The following is a 20,129-nucleotide window of genomic DNA, read 5'->3' as shown; positions in this document are numbered from 1 at the left end:
GAGTGAGATGCCAGACATGGGAGTGAAGCCAACTTGGATCCTCCAGCCCCAGTCAGGCACTTCAGCCATTACTATGTGGAACAGAGGTGAGCCACCGAGCCCTGCCGAAATTCCCCATCCAAACAACTGACCACACAAAACTTAGTGGTTTCAAACAACCATGGTATTCTTCACGGTTGTTTGGATGGGGAATTTTGGCAGGTTGGTGATGGAGGAAGGAGGCGGTCATTTCCTGGGGCACAGGAAGAAAGAGCAGAGGCAGAACAAACCTGCACACGGAAAACTTGCCCCATTGCTTGCCTCCCCCAGCTAGAGTGTAATCCTTGCGGATGTCTCTGGAATGTGGTTCCATTTCTTTGGCACCATGAGGTATTAGAAAACTTTCCCCAATGGACAGAAGAGTCTAGAAGAGAAGCAAAGAACTCCACAATTAGAAGTCACTATCACCAGAAGCAAGATACCAAACTAAAAATTGCAACTTGTTGCAAAGCTGAAACTAGCTTCCTGAAAGTTTGCAAGAAAATGTGTATTTGTCAACCCAGGAAAAATTCAATATGAGTTAAGAGCATCTACAACAACGCACTGACACATTTATTCTTAGCCCCATGATATCTGTATCCTCAACTGAATCTCGGGAAATAATACCATTCAGCCCAGCAAACTTCCTTGTGGGTCATTGGGTCAACCCAGCTGTCAGATGATTGGGAGGCCAGAAACGTATTCCATCAATTTTCATATCTAAAATCACAGATTTTTTTTTATTCCAGACTTCCATTTGTGTTAACTCTCCAACTATTCTATTCTGTAGGAAATATAAAACAAGCAAAGAGTAATTCCAAAAACCAAGTTGGTTTGTATGTGGACCTCTGTTAAAAAAACGAAATGGGGCTCCCTTCATGTCCAAAGATACCTGCTCGGTTTTCATTGCCCATGGATTTTAAACTTACTTGAATTTTGGTCTCTTTCTCTTTTGGCCTAGGAAAAACCGTTGGTCTAAAGGAGAAATCGTGTGTCTACTCAAAATCTGGTCTCTAGATGGGGCCTTGTAATTCTAACTGTCCATTGTTCTATCTAAATGCCAATGTAACCGAAATGAACTAAAAATGGAAAAAAGAAAAAAAAAATCCCCCCAAACAATAGTTATTACATTCTATGGTTTACTTTTTTTTATATCAATGGAAGTTGCGGCTCTCTAAATATTTTACCCTCCTGCAATTTGCAGTATGTTGTCTCTCCCACACTGACTGCTTTCTATCTATATCTGTTTCTGAAATAACCATGGATTTGAGCCCACTGCCAGAGTGTGGGCTGCCTAAGAGAATGAGTTTTAACTTGCGGTCCTTTCAAATTAGCCAGACCACAGAGTGAAAAGTGAAAAGACCACCACCTCAGAGTGAAAAGGAAGCCCAGTGTTCTCTCTTCCCTCCAGATCTGGAGGAGAACTGAGACGATTTCCTCAGCACTCAGTACAGCTCTGGCCCAGAGGCACTGTTCAAGGCTGTGTGGAAATCTGGGAAACGCTCGGCCACCATGTGTCAGCTCCTAAACTAGGCTGAGGCTCTGAGCTGTGCTCAAGGACCCCTGAGCCTTGCCAACACACAAACAAAGTCATTAAACGAACTTAATAATACATTTAAAGCCAAAAGTATCCATGACAGCCCTGCAGTAAAATTCACCGGGGACAAGCTCCAGCTTATCTGTCACAAAATCTAAGAAAGAATTGCCTGCTTGCTTTGTCCATTTCTCTCCTTTTCCTGGGAGCTCATTGCTCTCTTGTGGCTCACGGGTCCCCTTTTCACCATTACCCACCCCCCCCTCACTGCACGCACAAATTCCCCTTCCCCCAAAGATGCCTGAACCTTGCCCCGGCCCGCTCTAAGATAAATGCCCTGAAACTGGGGTTCATTTCTTAGTTCTTTCTCTCTCCCTCTGGGAAGGTTCCAGGCACATCTGGTCTGGCTTAAGACATGCTTGTTGCTTTTTGCGAATAATCAGCATTTTCTTTGCACTGTTGCACACAATCTGGACATCTGAACAGTGTGATCCCTAGAAGATTCTGCCAAAGCTTGCTCAGCATGAAGATGTGTATCTCCTCCCATCCCATCACCTCTGGCCCTTCCAATGTGAGGAAAGAGAGAGTCCAAAATGGGGGGGAGGGCTTGTTTCGAAGAGCTAGCTTGCACATACCAAGTCATAGGGGAGAGAGTGAAAGCAACATCTGCGACAGGCTCTTCTGACCTGAACATCTGGCCTGAAGTCATGTCCTTCCAAAGGAGCGTGTCCAGAGCTCACAGCCTGGGCGCTATCCTACCTGCACTGGCTGAGCGGGGCTGCTCTGCGTTCTTCTCCTTGCCGAGAAGTACAGCGATTCACGGGGAGATGTCTAAGACCTCAGCAAATGGTTGCTGTGCCGAAGATTCTGTTGGTGCTCAGTGTTTCTATCATCTCCCTTTTACTGCCTGTGCTAAAAGTCACGAAATGACATTTCTTGGACTCCTTCTGCCAGCTGGGTACCAGCTAGGTTTGCCAATGGGAGGCACTCTCATGAGAATAGAAGGCAGGAAGAAGATGGAAGCCATTATGCTCTGGTAGGGGCTTCAGTGAGGGCTTCCTGGGCCCCTGGCTTCATTCCCATCCATGATGGTGTCAGGTACAGACATGTCAACATCAGCATGAGCTTCTGGATTTGGGGTAACACTACCAGGCCACTTTTGCTCCCCTAGCCCTCGGTTGCTATGGGTTTCTGCTGTAACTAATCCCTCGTAACAATGTTTTTCCTCTTTTGCTCCTCCAGCTCTTCCTATGTTTTTGTAACCAATGCCCCTTATTAAATTCTCCTCTGCTGGAAATACCTAGAATGGTTTCTGTCTTCCCAGTTACCGATCAATTCAAACTCCTACCTAAATCCTAGAAAAAGAGAAGCTCGGAATAAATCTGAGTCGGTTATCTGAGTAATTATCTGGACCTGGTGCTCTTGTCAGATGGATACAAGGTAAGGTCCAGGCTGTGACTCTGATGTAGAAGGTTTTTGCTCGCATTGGTAGGGAACCATTGACCAAAACTGCCTGCCTTGGCCAGGCACGATGACAACCGCTTGCCTGGGTTGTCTCACAGCAGGAGGTCCCGACAAAGAACGCAGCGCTGCTGCTGAAAACTAACCGGGCGAATTCGGGAGGGGCCAAAAGGAGGGAGGACAAGACATGCCAGCCCATAGTATGTTTGTAAAACTAAACTGGGTACTTCCCTGGTGGTACAGTGGTTAGGAATCCATCTGCCAACGTAGGGGACGTGGGTTCGAGCCCTGGTCCGGGAAGATCCCGCATGCCGCCGAGCAATGAAGCCCGTGCACCACAACTACTGAGCCTGCGCTCTAGAGCTCAGGAGCCACAACTACTGAGCCCACGTGCCACAACTACTGAAGCCCTCGAGCCTAGAGCCCGTGCTCCACAACAAGAGAAGCCACCACAATGAGAAGCCTGCACACCACAACGAAGAGTAGCCCCGCTTGCCACAACTAGAGAAAGCCCACGCGCAGCAACAAAGACCCAAACGCAGCCAAAAAAAAAAAAAAAACAACTAACCTGGAAGAATTCGGGAGGGGCTGAAAGGAGGAGGGAGGAGACGATATGTCCTGCCCTAACCTCCCAGAAACCCTCACGCTGGAATCCATCTTGGCTGAGAGATGCGTGCGCCACCAGGCAGGACCCTGAGTCAGACCAAGCACGAGCAAGATGATTGGCCAGAGACAACCCAGAAAGCTAACATCACCACCATGAAACCTGAGACTGCGAGCCACGTGGCAGAGCCGTTCTCCTGGGTTCCTTTACCCTCCTGCTCTCCTCCCAGGCGCCCCTTCCCAATAAATTCTTCTGCTTTGTCAGCACGTGTATCTCCTCGGACAACTCATTTCCGGGTGTTAGACAAGAGCCCACGCTCGGGCCCTGGAAGGGGTCCCCCTTCCTGCAAGAATATCTTGGCCAGGTCCCCTGGCTATAGCTCATTAACCACATAACTGCAGAGTAAGAACGGCTGATGCTGCCAGGGGATACAGTGGACAGTGGTACCATCATGAACACACCCTGGGGACCAAGGCCAGAGGAGTTGGTGTACAACTGCCCCCAGAGGGTAGCATCGAGTTTCAGTCTCATTCCTGAAGTATCTGCTCCAGGCTCTGAGCAGTCAGGAAGGAGTCCTTGGGGTAAAGCACACGGGCAGACTGAGCTGAAGGACTCTCTGGAGGATGGGCAGACCCAAGCAGGGCAGGAGCCAGGCTCCTGTGGCCAGCTGCCTCGGCACCTCAGTGCCAGAGCTGTCTCCGGATCCAGGGACTTTGAGCCTGAAAGCCTGGAGACATAGGCTTGGCTCTACACAACGTCAAGCCAGTCAGGTGACCTCTCAGGCCTCATCCGTAGACGAGGGATTGGACTAGAATGTTCTGCTGCGGTGGGTCCTGGCAGCTCTAACGCTTTATGAGTAAATAGTCTCCTGGGACAGCGGTTTTCAACTACTTGGGGGAGTTTTGGAAAAATACCAGGGCCCCAGATATTCAGATTTAAATGGTAGCCAAAGTTGAAAACCACTGTCCCAGAGCAGTCTGCCCCAACGTTTAAAGGACATAGGAATCCCCTGGGGATCTTCTTAAAATATGGATTTTGACCTGCCAGCTTCGGATGGGTCCCAAGATTCTCCATTTCCAACAGGCTTCCTGCTGGTGCTGAAACTGCTGGGCACTATTTTGAGTAAAAAGGTACTAAAGTTCTTCCCAAATTTGATCTTCTAAGGCAGGTTCTCAACCTTTAGAGCATCAGAATCCAGCAATCCTGCATGTCCGGAAATCTGCATTTCTGATGTTGATGTTTCTGATCAGGGGACCAGATCTACTGCTCTCAGACAATGGTCCTGGAGCCTGGCTGCATATGAAAACCACCTGGGAAGCTTTTAGAATGCCCCTCACCTCCTCCAGCTGTCCCACATCAGACTAATTGAATCAGAATCTCTAGGGTTGGACCAAGGCATGGCTAGGTTCGAAAAGATACTCAGGTGATTCTAATAAGTAGCAGGGGCGGGGGTGGGGAGAAGGGACCCACTGCCCCTAGATGGGTGATTCTCAAGGAGTTGGGGGGAGTGATTTTTCTCCTTCCTCTCCTCTCTCCAGGGGACATTTGACAACGTCTGAAGACATTTTTGGTTGTCACAAGTGGGAGTTGGGGGGAGATGTTACTGGCATCTAGTGGGTAAAAGCCACGGCTCTGCTAAGCATCCTGGAGTACAAAAGACGGGACCCCAGGACGGATAATTATCTGACCCCAAATGTCCCTTGTTCCAAGATTCAGAAACCTTGCCCTAGAGAATCCCAGGCTACACCCCAGATCTACTGAATCAGAAGCTGCATTTTTACCAAGTTTCCCAGGTGATTCCCAAGTTGGAGAAGCACTGCCTCAGATCAGCGGCTCTCTCTTAAAGCACTTTGAAATGCCCTGCGAGGCTCATGAAAGCACCAAGTGCTGGGGCCCATCCCCAGAGTTTCTGATTCAGCAGGTCTGGGGTGGAGCCATGAATCTGCATTTGTAAAGATTTCCAGCTCCCCGAACCACAACTAAGAACTAAGAACATATATACACTACCAAACGTAAGGTAGACAGCTAGTGGGAAGCAGCCGCATAGCACAGGGAGATCAGCTCGGTGCTTTGTGACCACCTAGAGGGGTGGGATAGGGAGGGTGGGAGGGAGGGAGACGCAAGAGGGAGGGGATATGGGAACATGTGTATGTGTATAACTGATTCACTTTGTTATAAAGCAGAAACTAACACACCATTGTAAAGCAATTATACTCCAATAAAGATGTTAAAAAAAAAGAACTAAGAACTACTATTTGCCCAACAAATCCAGACTAAGGTAAAATAGCCAAATCCCTTCCAGTTTACAAACTGAGTGTTTGCTGACTACCGGAGTCGATGACAACGGAACTACGTCTGCCCGCTGAAAGACACAGAGATGCTCTCTGCGGGAATGTCCGGCCAATGTCAAAAACTCTGCTCAGTGCTACAGGGCAGATCCCTGAACTAAAGCAGCGGGATTACCCCGTACCTCTGCCAGCCTCCAGCTGCCTCAATGGCAATCCAAGAGAGAGACAAAAGTCAGAGGAAAGCCATGAGCCGTGAAGTCAACTCTAGCGTAGAGACTGAGGCTAGGTCTGCGCTGAGCCAGAGAAATAGGGATGAAGAGAACCACTGAAAGCAAAACGGGGTGCTTATGCCTTATATTCGGGACACGGATGCTTCCTTAAAAATCCACTGTACGGACACCCCCTGCTCCTCCCAAAGCAGGCGCCTCCTGAGGGCTGGCGATATTCTCTTACCAACACAGGAGGCTGGTCGGCCACTCCACGCCTTGTTGTCCATACACGTGACTGTCTGCTCCCCTTTCAATGTGTATCCTGGCGAGCAATAGTACTCACACCGGGAGTTAAAGTAGGCACCGTCGACGCACTTAAACCCTCCATTTGCTGGCATGGCAAGGGTAGGACATCGCTTTTCTGAGAAAGAGAAAACCAGAGATTCAGCATTACTTAGATTTTGTTCACGGAGTTTCAGAGTCCGGAAGCTCTGAAAGCATAGGGTGAAGTTAATTGAAATATAACTGATAGAAGTAGAGAAATGATAGATAGTGTAACCGAGCGGGACCCTATGGGCCCTTCCCGGGGCAGACCCCTCCCCCATACCGTCTGCTGTAGCTCCTCTCTGAAGACCCAGATAATAGCACCTGATGCATATTCCCTGAGTTTTTCAGATGCTAAAACCACCACCAAATGGAAGAAATTAACTACTTGATGATCATGAGCACGTAGCCCCCAGACCTTCTGGCGCCTAGAATGTTAACCTCCGTTTCCTCACCGTCAGCCAATCAGAGAATTGTGTACAAGCTGAATTGTGGACCCTGCAACACCCCTCCCTCACCTGGCCTTTAAAAATGCTGTGCTGAACCCTTTCAAGGAGTTGGTGGGGCGGTGGGTTTGGGCTCGAGCCACCCGTTCTCCTTGCTTGGTCCTGCAATAACCTTTCTCTGCTCCAAACTCCGATGTTCCGATTTGTTTGGCCTCACTGTGCAACAGGCACATGAACTTGCATTTGGTAACCATGGTTGCATGTCACACAGAAGGGACACAAAGTTTTACACCAGACTGGCTTGGGTTGGCATCCCAGCTAAACCACGGTCTTATGCTGGGCTCCTCAGAAAGAGACGCTGAGACCAGGATTTGTGTGCAAGTGATTAAGAAAGTGCTCCCAGGGGAGACCAGTGAAGGGTGGGGGAAGCAGGACGGGGGAGGGGAGGTAGCGGGGCAAGGTAGCAACTCAGGCAAAGTCAGCCTCAGCCTGATTCTGCAGGGAAGATCTGGAGCGTGAGTGATGCCTGAGTCTGCCCTGCCTCCAGGCAGGGCAGCTGGGCTTTCCTAATCCTTTACCAGTCAGTACTGGGCAGCTACAGGCTGCCCATGGGGAATGCTCTCCCTGTCAGAACGAAGAAAGCAGTCCTCTGAAGGCGCAGAGCCTCTTCTTCCTTGGTAGAAGATCAACCGAAGGTGCAAGTCATTAAGAGCAAAGCGCCCAGAAGCTGGGGGATGGACACACAGAACTGGTAGCAGGGCATCCAGGGACATGTGGGGGAAGCACTGAAAGTGTTCACTATAGTCACCCAGAGGCGTAGTCTGCCTAGACTGGATCACACGGCTGCAGACCCCAACCTCAGTTTCCCAACAATAAAGTAATGGCACCCATATCAACAGCACTGTTGCAAAAATTGCACATATGTGAAATGCTTGGCACGCAGCAGGCGCTCCATCATAGCTTTTTTGAACGGCAATGGCCTCTAAAATGCACTTCAACGATGCTGTGTCACTTGCAGTTTCCCACATGAGATGACTTTCCAGGAAGCTAAAAGTCAGCCCCTGAAATGTGCTTCCAACCTTCTCCCCCGAGGCACAGCGCCTTTCATGGAATCAGCATCCTTCCGCGGTAATTCTCTCCTTGCCTCCCTAAGTTCCACTCCTTGGGAGGACGCTTGTGTCTACTACCAGGAGTCCATGGCAGAGCACCATTCTTATGGTCGGTTTTACACGTCTGTCTCTAATGCTATTCTGTGGGACCCCTGATGGCAGAGTGTGTCTTTACCTGTGTGTCTTGTTTGTTTTTCAATCCCCAAACCCTTTGCTGGGGCCAGCACTTTGCTAAACAGACCTCTGTTCTCTCCCCCTTTCCAAACAGTTGATCGCACCCCTCTGTTTGAAATGTGTCATCTTACTTCCGCCATATCTTAGGAACTAACGCATGGCTTCTGCTCACAAGGGGAGTTTTTCTCATCAAAGACCACAAAGCATTCAGTAAAAATCCCTGATCTCAGAGCAAAAGAACTTTGGCCCCGAATGGCCCCGAGGCCCCAACATGGGGCCGGGCTACTCACGCTTGCAGATGACCTTGTCCGACCACCGTCTGTTTGACTGGCAGATCAGCTGGGAAGAGCCATGCAGCTCGTAGCCCTTCTGGCAGCGAATGTCACACCTGGTTCCCAGGGCTGTTTTGTAGTATCCTCCCTGAGGGGCCCTGCAGTACACATCCCCGTACTTCACCTTGATGGGGGAGCACCACGGGGTATCTACAGGTAGCAGAAACAAAGGAGAGGAGAACTAGCAAGTGACATCTTCAGAAAATGTGTCTCTTCACTCTCGAAGCCCCTGGCTGGCTGCATTCCAGATTTTGGACCTCCAAATAGTGCCCCATGTCTTTTTTTTTTTTTCTCCCCACCCTCCCCCCCCCATGTCTTTTAAGTTGTCTCTGGGTGGGGAGGTTATGATCATGGGAGTAGGCGTCAGACATATACGAATATGGGTCCAGGTTCCTCCATTAGTAGCTGTGTGATCTTGGACAAGTTACTTAACCTCTCTGAGTCAATACCTCTACCTATGTCATAGGACTCTTACAAGTCCTCTTACAAGGACTGAGAAAACAATGCATATCAAGCGTCTAGCACAGTGCCTAGCACATAGTGAACGTTCAATGAATGCTTGTTCTTTTGAATATTTCCCTTAACTAGATACGTAATTCCCTTGAGAGCAACTGTTACCATTGTGAACCTTAACCCCAGCCATCCATACAGAGTGGCGGGGGAGTCAATAATTGGTTAATTTAGATTTTTTTCCAAGTCTGTATCATATTCGCTGTAAAAGCATTTAATACGATCCTAATCAATGTGAACGAAGCAACAATTTCCAGGGTTTTGCCACAGGATATAATTTGGGCTTAACGTCACAGAACAATTTCTCCCCATTGGGAAGCGACCTCCTTTTTCAGATGTCCCCAGTTAAGCCCCATTTAGGTAAGAGATGACATCCTTCTCCAATGGCAAAGTTCCAGGGTGTTTTGATTTTGGTCTCGTAGTTGCCCAGAGCACAGCTTAGGATGACACTATTAAAGCAGAACCTCTCCCCTGGGCCTTTGGAAGGTGTCGCTGAGGGCCATAAAATTAGTAGGGCAAGACTAGCTCCTCGAAAGCTCCCACAGTGGCCACCGTACAGTCAATGAGGACCAGAGACTGGCTCCCTCAAGCCTGTCAGGCTCTCCACGCCTTGAACAGGAGCCCCCTCCCTAGGGCTGCCAGCTTCTCCCTCCACCCCAGCACCTGAGCTGACAGTGAGTGAAGTTCGTGCGCCATCATGTGGCCAAGAAGGAGGAAATCCCCTGTTTGACTTTACCAGGAATTCTCTTCTGATGATGTGTTTCTGGCTGCTTCTCAGCCATGAAAACCAACAGTTCTGTCCAGGTCTCGTGCGTGGACTGTTTTTTTTTTTTTTTTTTTTTTTACTTATGTGCTTTGACATATCCTTTGCCTAATATTTTCATCATATAATGTTTTGCAGACAGCTTCAAGTGGGTGCTACCGTCAGGACTCAAGCAGTATTTCCTGGACTTTCTGGGGAGAAGTGATGCCCCACGCTTAGCCTACAGCTGATTAAGTTTGATCTCTTGGATGCAGTCTTGCAAGAGCTTACGCTAGGCCTCCAGGCCTTCCTTGAACAAAGTTTCCTTCCTCTTGGGTTTATACATCTAGTCTGTATATGCTAACATTTTTAAATGAGAAAAAATCTGGACCCTGAAGTAAAGTACAAAACAGCATACATATCTCCATTATTTTCCTCTAAGTATAAAAGAATTTTTTAAAATTTATTTATTTATTTTTGGCTGCGTTGGGTCTTCGTTGCTACACGCGGGCTTTCTCTAGTTGTGGCAAGCGGGGGCTACTCTTCGTTGCGGTGCGCGGGCTTCTCATTGCGGTGGTTTCTCTTGTTGCGGAGCAAGGGCTCTAGGCGCACGGGCTTCAGTAGTTGTGGCTCGCGGGTTTCAGTAGTTGTGGCTCACGGGCTCTAGAGCACAGGCTCAGTAGTTGTGGCGCACGGGCTTAGTTGCTCCGGGCATGTGGGATCTTCCCGGAGCAGGGCTCGAACCTGTGTCCCCTGCATTGGCAGGCGGATTCTTAACCACTGCGCCACCAGGGAAGTCCTATAAAGAATTATTGAACTAATTTTAAATGTTTCAGTTCTTTCTTTGGTGATGGCTCCAGGTAAGCCATGAAGCTAAGAGATTTCAAGATCACAGTTTGGGGTATGTTTGCTTAGCACTGCCAAGTTGTGGATATTTCTTCTATAATCAAAAGTCCTTAAGATAAATTCTGGAAAAATCCATAGATGCCTACCACTCAAATTAAACTAACATTTGGAACCTACTGGCTTCTATGACTACTAGAAGTGAGGTATATTTCTCTCCCCCTCTCTCTTTCTGCCTCTTTTCCAACTGTAATAGGAAAGACCACCCACAAGGAAACTCCAAAATGCACTTGGTGTTTTCAAGCTCAAAGAAGCACTTTTTTTTTTTTTTTTTTTTTTTTTTTTTTGCGGTACGAGGGCCTCTCACCACTGTGGCCTCCCCCGCTGCGGAGCACAGGCTCCGGACGCACAGGCTCAGCGGCCATGGCTCACGGGCCCAGCCGCTCCGCGGCATGTGGGATCTTCCCGGACCGGGGCACGAACCCACGTCCCCTGCATCGGCAGGCGGACTCTCAACCACTGCGCCACCAGGGAAGCCCTCACCGTGTTAAATCTTAAAAGTCATCTGTCGCCTGACCTCTTTGTCTTTGTCCTCTCCCCCACCCCTTCCTCCTAACTTCCCCACTGCCTCACTTCCTCTTAGTTTCCCTGTCTGCCCTATTCCCCTGCTGGACTGCAAGGCTTCTGTGCTTCCCCAGCTTTAGCCTCTTCTTCTCTTGCCAACTGGTCCCCTTCACTACCCTTTTGTCACCATCTCACAGGCCAAACTGTGAAATCCTTGATTGAGAACTGGGCTCCAGAGAGAGAAAATGAAATCCCCATTGGAGAGGGCAGAAGGGTGATGAGGTGAGAATGAATATGGGAGACCCAGAGGGAGACAATGAAAACAGTGAGCTAGCGGAGTATGGTGGATACTGGGCAGAGTCAAGAGGCCTGGGCAGATATTATCTATCATCTCCTAGTAACCTGGACAATTCAAAAAAATTTTCAGGGACCCACATTCATAGTCTATACAAGAGAGGAATGGATGAGATTATTTTCAAAGTCCCATCTACAATGGTTATTTTTATTCTGATTAAATTTTATATTTATATAGGTGCTAAAATGTCAAAATAAAAAAGGTCCCATCTAGCTTTGAAGTTGTATGATTCAAATTCTTATTCCTCTCTGATCTCCTACCCCTCTCACACCCATGCCTACTTCCTTAATCCTTCTTCTGACTGATAACTTTGGATAGTCTCTTGTAAACCTTTCAGCTAAAGGCAAATCCTTTTTACATTCTGGGTCCTGATCACAATTCCACAGATGTACAAACTGGAAGAGCGTCCAATTCTCTACTTGTTTTTCGCTCAAATGTTGAAAACACATCCTCCAGCTTCTGGACTTTGGCGTGAGTTTAGGAGGGGCACGATTTTATTTTTTCATTTTTAAATTTATTTATTTTTGGCTGCGTTGGGTCTTCGTTGGGGTGCGCAGGCTTCTCAGTGCGGTGGCTTCTTTTGTTGCGGAGCACGGGCTCTAGGTGCGCGGGCTTCAGTAGTTGTGGCACGCGGGCTCAGCAGTTGTGGCTTGCGGGCTCTAGAGCACAGGCTCAGTAGTTGTGGTGCACGGGCTTAGTTGCTCTGCGGCATGTGGGATCTTCCTGGACCAGGGCTCGAACCTGTGTCCCCAGCATTGGCAGGCGGATTCTTAACCACTGTGCCACCAGGGAAGCCCGAGGGGCACGATTTTAGAGTAAACTAATATGAGGCAGCAGACCTGCGATTCTTAGCACACACACATTATGGTTGTCTTTTCCACAAATGTGCCCAGGACAAATATTTAAGGCAGCAGGTCCATTAGAGAATGACCTGCATATACATATATTACAAATTCGCATATTTCAGTACAACCATGCAATTAGCAGACTTTTTTTACTCAGCTATTTTGAGTCTTCAAATCCTTCCAGCGGAGCTGCCTACGCATCCAAGAGCTGTGCTGTTGTCAACATGTGGAGGGAAAAAAATCTTGTTTTTATTTATTTGCAAAAGGAATTTCTTTTGGATTACTTTCCAAGACAAACCTTTGGAAGATATTTTGACATTTTAACAGCTCTGCAGTGATAAGAATTAAAAATTCAGTGAGTGACTTGAATTTGAAGTGCATGCAAATAGCATGAGTTAAAAGTGAATTAGCGAAACATTTAACATAGAGGTTTAGAGAAAGGAAGCTCTTATGCTGCTTTAATTAAGACAGGGTTTATTTAGGGAGACATCTAAATCGATTATTCAGGAAAAATTTTTCATCTCCCTGGGCCATTGTGGAGCTCCTGGGGTAAGCAGTGTCACGTAGCAGACCAAGGAGTGAACTCTAAATGTTGAGCTAAAACATCTGGATTTCAGACTCAAACATAACGTTTGCTAGCTGTGTGAGTCTGCGCAAGTCACCTCCCCTCTCTACTCTGCGGTTCCTTCATCTGTAAATAATAACAACATATCTCTACGCTCCTTCCTCCTTCCCTCAATTAGTGTGAAGACAGGATGGCATTCCAAGTAAAAGAATCAAAAGCAATGCTTGCCACATTAAATGTTGGTTACACTTCACTTTCTTTTTTCTTTGATAAATTTTATAAATTATCAATTTAATTCAAAAAAAACATTTACTGAGTATGTGCCAGACACTGTATAGGGGCCTAAGGATCTAGAACTAATCTCCCAACGGACAATGGTTTGCCTCTAAGTTTTAAAACTAAAAAAAAATGACAATGAAAACAATTTCCTAAGAAGTATTTATTCTTAAACATTCCGGGTAAGCTCTAGGCCAGGCACATATTTTCCTACATCTGGTTTACCTTCCACACTTGCAGTGCTGCGAAGCAAGGATGAACATTGAGAACAATAATCTGAGGGCACTATATAACCCCTCTTGGACATGTGAAGGGTCACACGTGCACGCGTGTGTTTTAGGAAGATTTTTCAATAAGGGACTCGAAAAAAAAAAGATTTTTCAAAACTCTCAATTAAGAAGTGTTAGGTATGTATATGTATAGCTGATTCACTTTGTTATAAAGCAGAAACTAACACGCCGTTGCAAAGCAATTATACTCCAATAAAGATGTTAAAAAAAAAAGTGTTAGGAATCAGAATACCACCTTACCCCAAACATCTAATTACCAAGTTTGTGCTTTGCTGGATTGGTTAATTCCTGAGGCAGTAATATAGGAGCTGTGGATAGGAATGAGTATCTGTATTCACAGGTCATAAGCAAGCGTGGAACATGGTGGGAAACACCTGGACATAGACACCAGTCATTATATTAGCAAGGTTGTTCACTTGTGTGGAAAACAACGGACTCTCTCCAACCAAAGGCTGACCAGTACTACCCTGATTCTCTTATAACTCAGACATATCACGACAGAGCAGGGGAGTGTCCTCCTGCCGGAACGCAGATACATTTCCTGGGCAAAATGCCACAATAGAACTTTATTAATCAATGGTCTTCAAATTATTTCTCAACTGTAAAAGGAACTGAATTCAGAGAGAAATCATCTAAATTTACCCTCACTTTTCTCAGGGCTCCCAAAGCTTCAGAGAAACGACTCACCATTAGAAAATATTTATGGACATACTTACCTGAGCCTGCATAGAAGGTTCTTGTTTAGGCTTTTTATACCTGCTGGAGGGGGTGGATTGCTGGAAATGTGTACAGGTGGAGTTCTTTATCATTAAAGTTTCATTGGGCAACACACTTTACTCATCATTTCAGGAGCCAAGCCAGACTCAGAAAGAGCACAATGAAATGAGCTTATGAAAATCAAGTTTTCTCATTCCTCATTCATCTCAGTACATTAGCAGCACTGGGTCCAAATTTGACCTTGGATGGTTTACTCTGGACGATTCTGGCTGTAATGTATGAATCAGGTAGAACTCATGGCTTGATTTTCACTTTAATCAGCTAGAGCTTGGCTTTGCAGAAGTAAGGACAGTAAAGAAACTGATGAGAATAAAATGACCACTGGGGTGCTGAAGGACAGCACTTCAGATATTTCCAAATGCTTTTTGTTTTCTTTCATTTGTTTTTCTGTATTTTCTTTCAAATGGGAGCGTATGCATATTAATTTTAAAACATTTTGTTTTCTCGACAGGTAATTAGAACTTAAAATGTGTTGTCTGGTCACTTTATTATAGTCTGCTCTGCAGGGCAAAAAGGAAAGTCCTCCTGGCATCAGCAGGTCTTCATTAGCACATAAGCAAAGCATTCACCTTTATATCTAGCGTGTGAATACGCGACTTCATCGTCTTCTAGTGGTGAGTCTCCAGATCCTACAATAAAAAAGAACAGAAACTGCAGCAAGAAAAGCCACATGATACGGACGAATATTTTTGAAGCACTGCTTTGGCACAGTCCATGCAAGAGGGGCTATTAGAACGCACAGCCAAGAGTAAAAGCTTTTGTGGCCATTCGTGAAGGGACAGGGGACCTCTCAGAGTGAACCTGGCTGGGCTGAGATCACCAGAGCCAATCAAGATGAGCCTCAAATGGTTTTGGAATTACCACGTGCCAACTGAAATTCTCGACTCGGAATTGAAAGAAAGTCAACTTCACTCTGAGAAGAGGCCGATGGCTATGAGTCTCATGCCAGAGGAGACGCAGTAAAATGTGTATAACTCAGATACGGCCCAGACTTTCTCCAGCAATCAAGGAAAACCTGGTAGAAGTGGGCGTTTATGTTACCTGAGAATCAGTCCATTGTATGAAATGAACTTGGGTGGAGGATAAGGAGGAAAATCAAATGTCTTATCTTAATGACAAAGAAATATAAAGCTGTCTTGGTATATCTGTAGGAGATGAGTGTTGAAACTGATGATGTGGCTGTTTATTCAAAACCTCTCACCGAGGCATGGCTAAAGTCAAATTGCGTGATGAGTCTTGCTACCCTTGAAAACAACAGCCTCATAGAGAAAGTCTGTGCTTAATTTCAAAATTTAAACTCATTTGGAAGTTGGAACTGACTCATTTTTAACCTGTTAAATATTGAATTCCAGTAAATGGTAGATACTTAATCTTTAAAGCAGTACCAGGCCCCAAACTTCAAAGCGATAATCTTACATTTAGAGATCTTTCCTCCTAGCCTTCCTAGTCTGATCACTGACTGTTGAGTTAACACCATCTTGATCACACATTTACCAGCAGGGACCGCAACCATCACAGATAAGAACATTCTCTTTTACGAGGTTATTGCAAGTCCTCACATGCCAAAGCCTTGTTACACATCTAAGAGGATTGTTACACAAACAAGTTCAGGGCCGACTGTCAGAAACTGGATTTCTATACTCTGGGTTCTGAGTTTTCTCCATTTGCCTTCACCAGGCACGTCAGGAATAAACTACATGCATTGTTAAACCACAGATTCAAGACCACAAGCTCAACTCTGGTGTCATTTGAAGAGTGGTAAATGTTTGCCTAAAGAGAGGAACCCTCCTGGTTACACCATGAGACAAGTCTTTACAATGAGTCAAAAGGAGATATAAAGATGGTTCGCGTCACCACCCCCAAGGTAGCAGCGTCCCTGGCAGAGTAAAGCAGCTCTTCTGTTCATTTGTTTCTTTTTTTTTTTTAACTATTGCTCCATCTTGTTTTGGCTTGCTCAGTTCTTTGTTTTTTTTATTTTTGGCTGTGTTGGGTCTTTGTTGCTGCGCGTGGGTTTCTCTAGTTGAGGCGAGCGGGAGCTACTCTTTGTTGTGGTGCGCGGGCTTCTCACTGCGGTGGCTTCTCTTGTTGCGGAGCATGGGCTCTAGGCGTGCGGGCTTCAGTAGTTGTGGCACATGGGCTCAGTAGTTGTGGCTCACGGGCTCTAGAGCACAGGCTCAGTAGTTGTGGAGCACAGGCTTAGTTGCTCCGCGGCAGGTGGGACCTTCCCGGACCAGGGCTCAAACCCGTGTCCCCTGCATTGCCAGGCGGATTCTCAACCACTGTGCCACCAGGGAAGCCCTCAGCTGTTTCTTTGGAAAGCCCATTGAAACCCCAAACCAGGCATTCTCACTACTGCCTTTACTTAAATTAGAGCCTGCAAGGCAGACAGCTCAGATGATCTCAAGAGGTTACCTTGATTAGCAACTTGATTAGTAGCACACTTATATTGGTCCATCCACCTCCACTTAGATCACAACCACTCATTATCTCTCTCTGCCTATCTTGCACTGTGATGACTCTAAGTCATAAATTCCCCTTTGCCAATGATTGTTCCAGGGGTAGGCATGAAACCCAGTATTGGCCAGTGACAAGGAAAAATATGTCTGCTTTGGGGGAACAGGGCTTATGGAAAAGACTTTCCCCCTGATAAAAGAGAAAAGTGCACAAGAAAACTCTTTTGCCCTCTTTTCTCCCTTCCTGCTTTGGAAGCTATGGTGTAAGGATAAATGCCTGAAGCTACAGCAGCCATTTTGCAACCATGAGGTAAGATGTCTCAGGACAAAAGGTTTTTGGCTGAGGATGGTAGAGTGGAACTATTAAAAGAACCTGGGGTCTGTGATGACTTTATTGGGCTACTAAATCAACCCTAGACATCCTACCTCCATACTTCTTGCTAGGTCAATAATAAATGTCCTTTCAATTTAAGCCATTGTGAATAGCACTGTCACTTGCAGCTTAATGCATTCAAACTGATTCACAAATGAACAGGAAATTTACTGCCTATTACTGACAGGAGATAAGAGAATACAAAATAAACGGATATTAGCTACCCCTTCCCCCAGAATCCCAGTTTATATTCAGCCTAAACTCATATATCCACTTCTATAAAAAATGATGACTAGTCTACAAAATGGACATCATGAAGGATACAATAAGATCAAAGACCACTGACTAACTTATGTTCAGCAGACTGTACGTATTAAAGCTCACTAAAGCAGCAAAGGAAATTCACACATATTAGAGGAAGATTTTCCACAGGGTTAAAATAGAAAGAAAGGAATAAAAAGAGAGAGAGAAGTTGGCAGGGAAGGAGAGAGGGAGGTTTCCTAACAAACTCTTCTTTATTTACAAAAGGCTGTCCCTTTAGAATTCTGGTTAATTGAGGTTTTATCATGAAAACCATTAATCAGTCCTCATGTGGTTCAGATTACCACTCTTTGGAAAGAATGCTTCAGTGCTTCTTCTACACAAATACAAATTCTACATTGGCTCAGAAATCAGAAACTCAGTGCCATGTAGGATTCTGTCCCTCAGCCATACCTGGAGCCAATTCCATTTATAATTCTGCTCTCCTTGCAGAAACTTCATCTAAATCAACAGATTAGCAAAGAAATAGTCACTCCTTTTTTTCCAAAGTTCAAAGAAGGGTCTTCCTGGTCCATTGAATCCCACCCTTACATCCAGTATGTCCAGGTAGTTAACACCATTGAGGCAACCAACACACTCTTAAGAAATATCTATTAAATGTACTAGAATTACACCAGGGATTTAGATTTAGAAGGCTAGACTGCTCTTTTCATCACCCTAGAAGTTTTTTCATTGTGACGGTGGTGGGTAGAGGGAGCATTTGAAACTAATGGAAGATGTAGCCCATTTGCTAAACTACATTCCTGTATTGACTGTGATACATGATGCAAGTTGACAGGTTTGCTGGTTCTGTGTTAAAGTTTTAGCTCAAAGGGTTGGGTTTATTTTTTAATTATTCTGAAGATAGCTATACATTCTTAACTTTTGTCAGAAATTTTTGTTTTTCCCCCTCATCATCCTTATTCTAATAATAATTTTATTACTATCAGGAGTCATCATATTTAATAGTAAACTGCATCATCAATTTTATACTGAAAGTCAATGGGAAAATCAAACTCACTTCGCAGTAAAGATTCTTAACTTGAGTCCCTGGCCTCCTAGAGGAACAATGGAAGCGCTTTGGGGGAGTCCATGAACCCCTTGCAATTGGACATGCTGTTTGGTACATGAATATACTTTCCTGGGGAAAAACTTGCTAACTTTTAGTAGATTTTAATAAGGGTCTGTGATCCAAAAAATTATTAAGAATCATGGTTTTACAGCATTCTTTATTATGAAGCATGTTAGAGTATTTACTAAAGAAGTATGCAGTATCTCCTTGACATCTGAAACTTTTTAGTATGGGAGAGGAGGGACAAATATATTTAAAACAAGGATAAGTGCTTATCTTTATTAGATCTTACTGCTTTCTTCTCTAGTTTATTGTTATCCAATGGAACTTTCTGCAATGATGGACATGCTCTATATCTATGCCGTACAATAGGATAGCCACTAGCCACGTGTGACCATTAAGCACTTGAAATATGGCTAGTACAACTGGGGGGATACATTTTTTATTTCATTGAACTTTAATTAATTTAAATTTTTACAGCCATGTGGCTAGTGGTTACCATACTAGACAGCATAGGTCTAGACTTAATTTAAAAATATATATTTTGTGGAGATAAATCATGTCTCTAAATTGCTCAATGGTGAGAACCATGTCTAATTTGCCTTGTATACCTAGCATATGATTCAGAATTGGTAGCTGACAAATGTTGGAAAAAAAGAGAAAAATCTGCCTCATGTTTCTTATGACATATAAATCATGTGCCATTATGCTCGTATGTCTGGAATGGTTTTATCCCACACAGTATAGCTTCAGGATATAAATTTGAACGGTGACAATACTGGAGATTTGGATGTTTAGAAAAAGGTATTTTGGGCACTTCCCTGGCAGCACAGTGGTTAAGAATCCGCCTGCCAATGCAGGGGACACGGGTTCGATCCCTGGTCTGGGAAGATCCCACATGCTGCGGAGCAACTAAGCCCGCGAGCCACAACTACTGAGCCTGCGTGCCACAACTACTGAAGCCCACGTGCCTAGAACCTGTGCTCCGCAACAAGAGAAGCCACCGCAATGAGAAGGCCACGCACTGCAATGAAGAGTAGCCCCAGCTCAGCTGGCCGCAACTAGAGAAAGCCCGCACGCAGCAATGAAGACCCAACACAGCCAAAAATAAATAAATTAAAATAAATAAATAAATTTTAAGAAAAAGGAAAAGGTATTTTGCACTGTTGGAAGCCACAGGGTATTCATTTACGGGAACCAGATGATTTAGTGCTAGCAAATGATTTGCCAAAGGGGCTACACCGCAACTGTAGTAAAGTCAAAAGGACATTTGAATGGCTTCTGAACAAAGATCAAATCCAGGGCACTGCCAGGAAAACACAGCCTACAGATAAAGCCAAGGATATGACCGTCAAATCCTTTGTTAAGTCAAGGTGGTGCTTCAGAGTACTTTCAGCCATACAAGAGTCCCTTTAGAGAGTAAAGGTGTGTCTCCCAGATCCTCTCAAAGAAACAACAGAGAAGAGTTTGTCTGTGAGATTTGTGGACGTGGCTTCTGTCTAATGGACAGAATGTCTAATGGACAGGAGACCCACAAAGTGCTTAATGAGGTATATATTCAGAAATATTACCAACATGACTGAGGGGGACAGAGACATTATAGAGTGAGGAGAGCCCTTTGAACTCCCAGAATTCTACTGTCAGGAAACAGGCTCATAGAGCTGC

The 20,129-nt window shown here is 45.5% G+C and overlaps 1 protein-coding gene across 2 annotated transcripts in view; it reads right to left on the bottom strand.

The window, feature by feature from the left end:
• Positions 1–20,129, bottom strand: part of SRPX (sushi repeat containing protein X-linked) — a 100,512-nt gene that overhangs the window by 40,920 nt on the left and 39,463 nt on the right. The window contains exons 2-4 of one of the 2 annotated variants that reach the window (XM_067722586.1): positions 14,836–14,895; positions 8,458–8,649; positions 6,359–6,535 (exon numbers count right to left, since the gene is read on the bottom strand). In XM_067722586.1, the coding sequence (XP_067578687.1) occupies positions 6,359–6,535; positions 8,458–8,649; positions 14,836–14,895 (429 nt within the window). The remainder of the gene's footprint in view (positions 1–6,358; positions 6,536–8,457; positions 8,650–14,835; positions 14,896–20,129) is intronic. The other variant, XM_067722587.1, reaches the window with a different exon arrangement.

Source organism: Pseudorca crassidens, chromosome X, assembly GCF_039906515.1.
Source record: "Pseudorca crassidens isolate mPseCra1 chromosome X, mPseCra1.hap1, whole genome shotgun sequence".
Taxonomy (NCBI): domain Eukaryota; kingdom Metazoa; phylum Chordata; class Mammalia; order Artiodactyla; family Delphinidae; genus Pseudorca; species Pseudorca crassidens.
Note: the sequence above shows the minus strand (reverse complement) of the source record. Positions and strands in the feature narration are given on the sequence as shown.